We start from the raw sequence: 9,302 nt of genomic DNA on the forward strand, positions 1-9,302 counted from the left end.
GGGGCTACATATATATATATATATATACACACACGTTCTGTATGTGTGGGGGACACCAAACAATATGTATGCGCTTCTCACATTCTCAGCTACCTGCACTCCAAAAATTAGAGTGCTAGCTTCTTAAATACAATTCATACATATTGACATACATTCACATAGCTGCTGCTAGGTTCTGAGCTGCAAAATGGGGACAGTACAGATGGTGTAGGGGAAAACATCTCAGTGTGGTGAACATACAGTTAACCCCTTCCGTCCCAACACGATTTAGGGTTAACCAGCCGGGTATAATGCCTTTATTATTGCCCTGGTTACCCCACCTATCGTGACACTCACCCACCCAGGCAGGCAGTCACCTGTCTTTTATTGAAAATATAAAAATAAACAGATTGCTTTATAATGTTTTTTTTCCCGTATTACAATAAGAAGAAAACAGTTACTGTAAGTAAAAGTTGCACGCTAAAAAATATTTTTTTCCGTGGTAGGTGCACAATGGGTTGGGGGGGGGGGGGGGGCTGCTCCTTTCACTTGTCCTGGGCCCCATTAAAAGAAATTTGCGTGCGCGTGTGTCGGAGCCTGAAATATAGGTAAGCAAATGCGCACCACTGCGCATGCGCATCTAACCATGACAGCAAGTGCGGATTGGGGAGGAGCACTCTCTATGACGTCACTGTCACTCTGCGAGCTGGGCCTCCCTCACATACGGACAGGTGGGAGACAGAATAAACCTCGAGCGGTGATTGGAGGAGCGGGAGTTGTCGGCGTGTGGGGTCACGTGACTCGATCCTGTGACAGACGCTTCCGGGTGCGGGAGAGACACGTGAGTGGTATGTCACTTCTCCGGGCGGAGTCACGGGACTGCGCTTCCGGGTGCGGGAGAGACACGTGGGTGGCATGTCGCTTCTCCGGACGGGCGGTGCTCGCACCTCGGTGTCACTTTTCCGGGATTTCAGCGCGGAGGATGAGGAGCAGCAACCCACAGAGATAGAGTCTCTGTGTATGAACTGCTACCAGAATGTGAGACTATGTGTGTGTCACTGGTTGGAAAAGTGTGTGTGTGTGTGTGTGTGTGTGTGTGTGTGTGTGTGTGTGTGTGTGTGTGAGATATCTCTACCTTAGATGTGATACTTTTGAGGGGTCTGTCACAGGAGCCCTTCCTGACTCCCCCCGTGGTCCCCATCTCTCTCCCCCCCTGTGGTCCCCATCTCTCTACCCCCCCTGTGGTCCCCATCTCTCCCCATCCCTCTCTCCCCCCTGTGGTCCCCATCTCTCTCTCCCCCCCTGTGGTCCCCATCTCTCTCTCCCCCCCTGTGGTCCCCATCTCTCTCTCCCCCCCTGTGGTCCCCATCTCTCTCCCCCCCTGTGGTCCCCATCTCTCTCTCCCCCCCCTGTGGTCCCCATCTCTCTCTCCCCCCCTGTGGTCCCCATCTCTCTCTCCCCCCCCTGTGGTCCCCATCTCTCTCTCCCCCCCTGTGGTCCCCATCTCTCTCTCCCCCCCTGTGGTCCCCATCTCTCTCTCCCCCCCTGTGGTCCCCATCTCTCTCTCCCCCCCTGTGGTCCCCATCTCTCTCTCCCCCCCTGTGGTCCCCATCTCTCTCTCCCCCCCTGTGGTCCCCATCTCTCTCTCCCCCCCTGTGGTCCCCATCTCTCTCTCCCCCCCTGTGGTCCCCATCTCTCTCTCCCCCCCTGTGGTCCCCATCTCTCTCTCCCCCCCTGTGGTCCCCATCTCTCTCTCCCCCCCTGTGGTCCCCATCTCTCTCTCCCCCCCTGTGGTCCCCATCTCTCTCTCCCCCCCTGTGGTCCCCATCTCTCTCTCCCCCCCTGTGGTCCCCATCTCTCTCCCCCCCCCTGTGGTCCCCATCTCTCTCCCCCCCCTGTGGTCCCCATCTCTCTCCCCCCCCCTGTGGTCCCCATCTCTCTCCCCCCCCTGTGGTCCCCATCTCTCTCCCCCCCTGTGGTCCCCATCTCTCTCTCCCCCCCCCTGTGGTCCCCATCTCTCCCCCCCCCCCGTGGTCCCCATCTCTCCCCCCCCCCCGTGGTCCCCATCTCTCCCCCCCCCCGTGGTCCCCATCTCCCCCCCCCCTGTGGTCCCCATCTCTCTCCCCCCTGTGGTCCCCATCTCTCTCTCCCCCCCCCTGTGGTCCCCATCTCTCTCTCCCCCCCCCTGTGGTCCCCATCTCTCTCTCCCCCCCCCTGTGGTCCCCATCTCTCTCTCCCCCCCCCTGTGGTCCCCATCTCTCTCTCCCCCCCCCTGTGGTCCCCATCTCTCTCCCCCCTCCTGTGGTCCCCATCTCTCTCCCCCCCCCCCTGTGGTCCCCATCTCTCTCCCCCCCTGTGGTCCCCATCTCTCTCCCCCCCCCCCTGTGGTCCCCATCTCTCTCCCCCCCCTGTGGTCCCCATCTCTCTCCCCCCCCTGTGGTCCCCATCTCTCTCCCCCCCCCTGTGGTCCCCATTTCTCTTCCCCCCCTGTGGTCCCCATCTCTCTCCCCCCCCTGTGGTCCCCATCTCTCTCCCCCCCCTGTGGTCCCCATCTCTCTCCCCCCCCCCTGTGGTCCCCATCTCTCTCCCCCCCCCTGTGGTCCCCATCTCTCTCTCCCCCCTGTGGTCCCCATCTCTCTCCCCCCCCATGTGGTCCCCATCTCTCTCCCCCCCTGTGGTCCCCATCTCTCTCTCCCCCCCCCTGTGGTCCCCATCTCTCTCTCCCCCCCCCCCTGTGGTCCCCATCTCTCTCTCCCCCCCCTGTGGTCCCCATCTCTCTCTCCCACCCCCCTGTGGTCCCCATCTCTCTCTCCCGCCCCCCTGTGGTCCCCATCTCTCTCTTCCGCCCCCCTGTGGTCCCCATCTCTCTCTCCCGCCCCCCTGTGGTCCCCATCTCTCTCTCCCGCCCCCCTGTGGTCCCCATCTCTCTCTCCCGCCCCCCTGTGGTCCCCATCTCTCTCTCCCGCCCCCCTGTGGTCCCCATCTCTCTTTCCCGCCCCCCTGTGGTCCCCATCTCTCTCTCCCGCCCCCCTGTGGTCCCCATCTCTCTCTCCCGCCCCCCTGTGGTCCCCATCTCTCTCTCCCGCCCCCCTGTGGTCCCCATCTCTCTCTCCCGCCCCCCTGTGGTCCCCATCTCTCTCTCCCGCCCCCCTGTGGTCCCCATCTCTCTCTCCCGCCCCCCTGTGGTCCCCATCTCTCTCTCCCGCCCCCCTGTGGTCCCCATCTCTCTCTCCCGCCCCCCTGTGGTCCCCATCTCTCTCTCCCGCCCCCCTGTGGTCCCCATCTCTCTCTCCCGCCCCCCTGTGGTCCCCATCTCTCTCTCCCGCCCCCCTGTGGTCCCCATCTCTCTCTCCCGCCCCCCTGTGGTCCCCATCTCTCCCGCTCCCCTGTGGTCCCCATCTCTCTCTCCCGCCCCCCTGTGGTCCCCATCTCTCTCTCCCGCCCCCCTGTGGTCCCCATCTCTCTCTCCCGCCCCCCTGTGGTCCCCATCTCTCCCCTCCCTACCCCCCCGTGGTCCCCATCGTCCCTATCTCTCTCGCAGGGGGTTACCCGACTCCTGTTCACCAAGGTGCCTTTCTTCCGGGAGATCATTGTCAGCTCCTTCACCTGTGACCACTGCAAATGGAACAACGCAGAGATCCAGTCCGCCGGCCGCATCCAGGAGCAGGGGGTGCGCTACGTGCTCTGCGTCCGCAACAAGCGGGTGAGGGGCTGTGTGTGTGGGGGCTGCTCCTGGCGGGGGAGTAATATGGTACTGAAGAGGTTAATTTGGCTCCTGACAGGACAGATGTAAAGCTGGGGGGGGGAGGGAGATGGTATATGTGAGGAAAGAGAGCCAAGGGAGAAGGAATGAGAGAAAGTCGGGGAGGAGTGAGAGCAGGGGGAGCTCATGTACAGAGGGGGTGAGGAGAGGGTGGGCGGGGAGGAGTGTGAGAGCGGGGGGAGGGGGAGCTCATGTACAGAGGGGGTGAGGAGAGGGTGGGCGGGGAGGAGTGTGAGAGCGGGGGGAGGGGGAGCTCATGTACAGAGGGGGTGAGGAGAGGGTGGGCGGGGAGGAGTGTGAGAGCGGGGGGACGGGGAGCTCATGTACAGAGGGGGTGAGGAGAGGGTGGGCGGGTGTGAGAAAGCGGGGGGAGGGGGTGAGGAGAGGGAGGGCGGGGTGGAGTGAGAAAGCGGGGGGACAGGGGGAGGTCATGTACAGAGGGGGTGAGGAGAGGGAGGGCGGGAGAAGGAATGAGAGACAGTCGGGGAAGAGTGTGAGAGCAGGGGGACGGGGGGAGCTCATGTACAGAGGGGGTGAGGTTTCCGGGTACAGCTGTCCTGACTATTCTCCCTGCAGGACGTGAGCCGTGAAGTGGTAAAGACGGACTATGCAACAACGCGGATACCGGAGCTGGAGTTCGAGATCCCGGCTACTACACAGAAGGGAGGTGTGTCTGTGTGTCTGTGTGTCTGTGTGTCTGTGTGTCTGTGTGTCTGTGTGTCTGTGTGTCTGTGTGTCTGTGTGTCTGTGTGTCTGTGTGTCTGTGTGTCTGTGTGTGTTCCTATAGGGGACTATAGTAATAATGCAGGACTGCCAGAATGTGCTTGCTGGGATATATACAGTGTCAGCACCTTCCTATTGTATGTTCATTAAAACTCAAATGGATGTGTTCTGCGCTGCGTGTTCTGCGCTGCGCGTTCTGCGCTGCGTGTTCATTTGAAATTCCCAGGAAGAAATGTGCAGACGTGTATATATCCGGTTATCAGGAAGCACACATTATAAATATATATTGAGTGCACATGGCACAGGTAAATAATATAAGTAACTTCACCCAAACTCAAGGGAGCGGAGAAGACGACACATCCAGGTAAGTGGCCAAAAATAGTTTTTTTTTTTTTTTTTGTGCAAAGACATATTTTTGATCACTTAGCTGGATGTGTCGTCTTCTGTCCTGTGAGTGGGCGCGTGCGTATCTATTTCACACACATTTTGTGCACGTCTCTCTCTTTATATATATATATATTTTTGTGTGCGCGTGTGTATCACACACACTTTTATCTGTCGCACTCTCTTTTTATATTGGTTTTTTTTCTCAGCACTTACGACAATTGAAGGAATCCTTGACAGAGCAGTGACAGGACTGCAGCAGGAGCAGCCGTCCCGAAGGGTAAGGGGCGTCTGCCTCTGCCTGCGCACGACGCCTGCGCACGACGCCTGCGCCTCTGCCTGCGCACGACGCTCATTCTTTGCTTCTCGCACTGTGCAGCTTTAATGCAGCGGAGCAGAAAACGCCTGCTTTAGCAGATCACATTTTCAGGCTATTTTCCCAAGTTTCTCTAGGAAACCCACACCATGCGCTACTTCTCTCCCACGGGTCCCACACCACGCGCTGCTCTCCTCCGCGGGTCCCACGCCACGCGCTACTTCTCTCCCACGGGTCCCACACCACGCGCTGCTCTCCTCCGCGGGTCCCACGCCACGCGCTACTTCTCTCCCACGGGTCCCACACCACGCGCTGCTCTCCTCCGCGGGTCCCACGCCACGCGCTACTTCTCTTCCACGGGTCCCACACCACGCGCTGCTCTCCTCCGCGGGTCCCACGCCACGCGCTACTTCTCTCCCACGGGTCCCACACCACGCGCTGCTCTCCTCCGCGGGTCCCACGCCACGCGCTACTTCTCTCCCACGGGTCCCACACCACGCGCTGCTCTCCTCCGCGGGTCCCACGCCACGCGTATACTTCTCTTCCACACCACGCGCTGCTCTCCTCCGCGGGTCCCACGTCACGCGCTTGTCCTCTTCCGCGTCACGCGCTTCTCCTCTTCCACGTCACGCGCTGCTCTCCTCCGCGGTTCCCACGCCACGCGCTGCTCTCCGCGGTTCCCACGCCACGCGCTTCTCCTCTTCCACGTCACGCGCTACTTCTCTTCCACACCACGCGCTGCTCTCCTCCGCAGGTCCCACGCCACGCGCTTCTCTCCCACGCCACGCGCTTCTCTCCCACGCCACGCGCTTCTCCTCTCCCACGCCACGCGCTTCTCTCCCACGCCACGCGCTTCTCCTCTCCCACGCCACGCGCTTCTCCTCTCCCACGCCACGCGCTGCTCCTCTCCCACGCCACGCGCTTCTCCTCTCCCACGCCACGCGCTTCTCCTCTCCCGCGCCACGCGCTTCTCCTCTCCCGCGCCACGCGCTTCTCCTCTCCCGCGTCACGCGCTTCTCCTCTCCCACGCCACGCGCTTCTCCTCTCCCACGCCACGCGCTGCTCCTCTCCCACGCCACGCGCTTCTCCTCTCCCACGCCACGCGCTTCTCCTCTCCCGCGCCACGCGCTTCTCCTCTCCCGCGCCACGCGCTTCTCCTCTCCCGCGTCACGCGCTTCTCCTCTCCCGCGTCACGCGCTTCTCCTCTCCCGCGTCACGCGCTTCTCCTCTCCCGCGTCACGCGCTTCTCCTCTCCCGCGTCACGCGCTTCTCCTCTCCCGCGTCACGCGCTTCTCCTCTTCCGCGTCACGCGCTTCTCCTCTTCCGCGTCACGCGCTTCTCCTCTTCCCCGCACGCTCCACGTCACGCGCTTCTCCTCTTCCGCGTCATGCTCCACGTCACGTGCTTCTCCTCTTCCGCGTCACGCGCTTCTCCTCTTCCCCGCGCGTTTCGCGTCACGCTCTTCTCCGCGCATTTCGCGTCACGCGCTTCTCTTCTCCGCGTGTTCCGCGTCACGCGCTTCTCTTCTCCGCGCGTTCCGCGTCACGCTCTTCTCCGCGTGTTCCGCGTCACGCACTTCTCCTCTTTTCCGCGCGTTCCGCGTCACGCGCTTCTCCTCTTCTCCGCGCGTTCCGCGTCACGCGCTACTTCTCATCTCCTCCGCGCTTCTCTCCCACGCCACGCGCTTCTCCTCTTCCACGTCACGCGCTTCTCTTCCGCGTCACGCGCTTCTCCTCTTCCCCGCACGCTCCACGTCACGCGCTTCTCCTCTTCCGCGTCATGCTCCACGTCACGTGCTTCTCCTCTTCCGCGTCACGTGCTTCACCTCTTCCCCGCGCGTTTCGCGTCACGCGCTTCTCCTCTTCGCGCGTTTCGCGTCGCGCTTCTCTTCTCCGCGCGTTCCGTGTCACGCTCTTCTCCGCGCGTTCCGCGTCACGCGCTTCTCTTCTCCGCGCGTTCCGCGTCACGCGCTTCCCTGCGCGTTCCGCGTCACGCGCTTCTCCTCTTTTGCGTGCGTTCCGCGTCACGCTCTTCTCCGCGCGTTCCGCGTCACGCGCTACTTCTCATCTCCTCCGCGCTTCTCTCCCACGCCACGCGCTTCTCCTCTTCCACGCCACGCGCTTCTCTCCCACGCCACGCGCTTCTTCTCTCCCACGCCACGCGCTTCTCCTCTCCCGCGTCACGCGCTTCTCTCCCACGCCACGCGCTTCTCCTCTCCCACGCCACGTGCTTCTCCTCTCCCACGCCACGCGCTTCTCTTCCGCGTCACGCGCTTCTCCTCTTCCGCGTCACGCGCTTCTCCTCTTCCCCGTCACGCTCTTCTCCTCTTCCCCGTCACGCGCTTCTCCTCTTCCCCGTCACGCGCTTCTCATCTTCCCCGTCACGCGCTTCTCATCTTCCCCGTCACGCGCTTCTCCTCTTCCCCGTCACGCGCTTCTCCTCTTCCCCGTCACGCGCTTCTCCTCTTCCGCGTCACGCGCTTCTCCTCTTCCGCGTCACGCGCTTCTCCTCTTCCGCGTCACGCGCTTCTCCTCTTCCGCGTCACGCGCTTCTCCTCTTCCGCGTCACGCGCTACTCTTCCGCGTCACGCGCTTCTCCTCTTCCGCGTCACGCGCTTCTCCTCTTCCGCGTCACGCGCTTCTCCTCTTCCGCGTCACGCGCTTCTCCTCTTCCGCGTCACGCGCTGCTTCTCCTCTTCCGCGTCACGCGCTGCTTCTCCTCTTCCGCGTCACGCGCTGCTTCTCCTCTTCCGCGTCACGCGCTGCTTCTCCTCTTCCGCGTCACGCGCTGCTTCTCCTCTTCCGCGTCACGCGCTGCTTCTCCTCTTCCGCGTCACGCGCTTCTCCTTTTCCCCGCACGCTCCACGTCACGCGCTTCTCCTCTTCCGCGTCATGCTCCACGTCACGTGCTTCTCCTCTTCCGCGTCACGCGCTTCTCCTCTTCCGCGTCACGCGCTTCTCCTCTTCCGCGTCACGCGCTACTCTTCCGCGTCACGCGCTACTCTTCCGCGTCACGCGCTTCTCCTCTTCCGCGTCACGCGCTTCTCCTCTTCCGCGTCACGCGCTTCTCCTCTTCCGCGTCACGCGCTTCTCCTCTTCCGCGTCACGCGCTTCTCTTCCGCGTCACGCGCTTCTCCTCTTCCGCGTCACGCGCTTCTCCTCTTCCGCGTCACGCGCTGCTTCTCCTCTTCCGCGTCACGCGCTGCTTCTCCTCTTCCGCGTGACGCGCTTCTCCTTTTCCCCGCACGCTCCACGTCACGCGCTTCTCCTCTTCCGCGTCATGCTCCACGTCACGTGCTTCTCCTCTTCCGCGTCACGCGCTTCTCCTCTCCCCCGCGCGTTTCGCGTCACGCGCTTCTCTTCTCCGCGCGTTCCGCGTCACGCTCTTCGCGCGTTCCGCGTCACGCGCTTCTCCTCTTCTCCGCACGTTCCGCGTCACGCGCTTCTCTTCTCCGCGCGTTCCGCGTCACGCGCTTCTCTTCTCCGCACGTTCCGCGTCACGCTCTTCTGCGCGCGTTCCGAGTCACGCGCTACTTCTCATCTCCTCCGCGGGTCCCGCGCGCTACTTCTCTTTCATGCCACACACTGCTCCTCTCCTCCGCAGGTCCCGTGCCATGCGCTGCTCCTCTCCTCCGCGGGTCCCAAGTCACGTGCTATTTCTCTTCCACGCGTTCACCGCCACGCGCTGCTCCTCTCCTCCAGGTCCCACGTAACGCGCTACCTCTCTTCCACGCCATGCGCGCTGCACCTCTCCTCTTCCACGGGTCCCACGCGCTCCTTCTCTTCCACGCCACGCACTACTCCTCTCCTCGACGGGTCCCACGCGCTGCTCCTTCTCCGCGGGTGCCGTGTCACGTGCTGCTCCACCTCTCCGTGCGCCGCGCGCTGCTCCTCATGCGGGGGGTGGTGTGCTCCTCCTCTCCCTGGGCGGGTCCCGCGCCACGCGCTGCTTCCCCTCTCCTCCCGTGTGTGCCACGCTTCTTGTTTCTCTGCAGGTGCACGATCAGGGAGTTGCAGAGAAAATTGATGAGTTTATCAGCAAGCTGGAGAGACTGAAGGACGGGGAGATCCCGTTTACCTTCGTAAGCAAACTGCCCCGAGGCTGGCTCCTCCGTTCACCCAACGGCAGAGTCTATAC

At 62.4% G+C, this 9,302-nt stretch overlaps 1 protein-coding gene across 1 annotated transcript in view; it reads left to right on the top strand.

The window, feature by feature from the left end:
• The first annotated feature begins 790 nt into the window (after window positions 1–790).
• The window catches only part of ZPR1 (ZPR1 zinc finger), a 12,506-nt gene continuing 3,994 nt past the window's right edge, over window positions 791–9,302 (top strand). Inside the window, exons 1-5 of the mRNA XM_075606604.1 lie at window positions 791–1,017; window positions 3,521–3,682; window positions 4,319–4,409; window positions 5,059–5,129; window positions 9,160–9,246. Coding sequence (XP_075462719.1) covers window positions 895–1,017; window positions 3,521–3,682; window positions 4,319–4,409; window positions 5,059–5,129; window positions 9,160–9,246 — 534 coding nt within the window. The 5' untranslated portion in view covers window positions 791–894. The remainder of the gene's footprint in view (window positions 1,018–3,520; window positions 3,683–4,318; window positions 4,410–5,058; window positions 5,130–9,159; window positions 9,247–9,302) is intronic.

Source organism: Ascaphus truei, chromosome 6, assembly GCF_040206685.1.
Source record: "Ascaphus truei isolate aAscTru1 chromosome 6, aAscTru1.hap1, whole genome shotgun sequence".
Classification (NCBI taxonomy): Eukaryota; Metazoa; Chordata; class Amphibia; order Anura; family Ascaphidae; genus Ascaphus; species Ascaphus truei.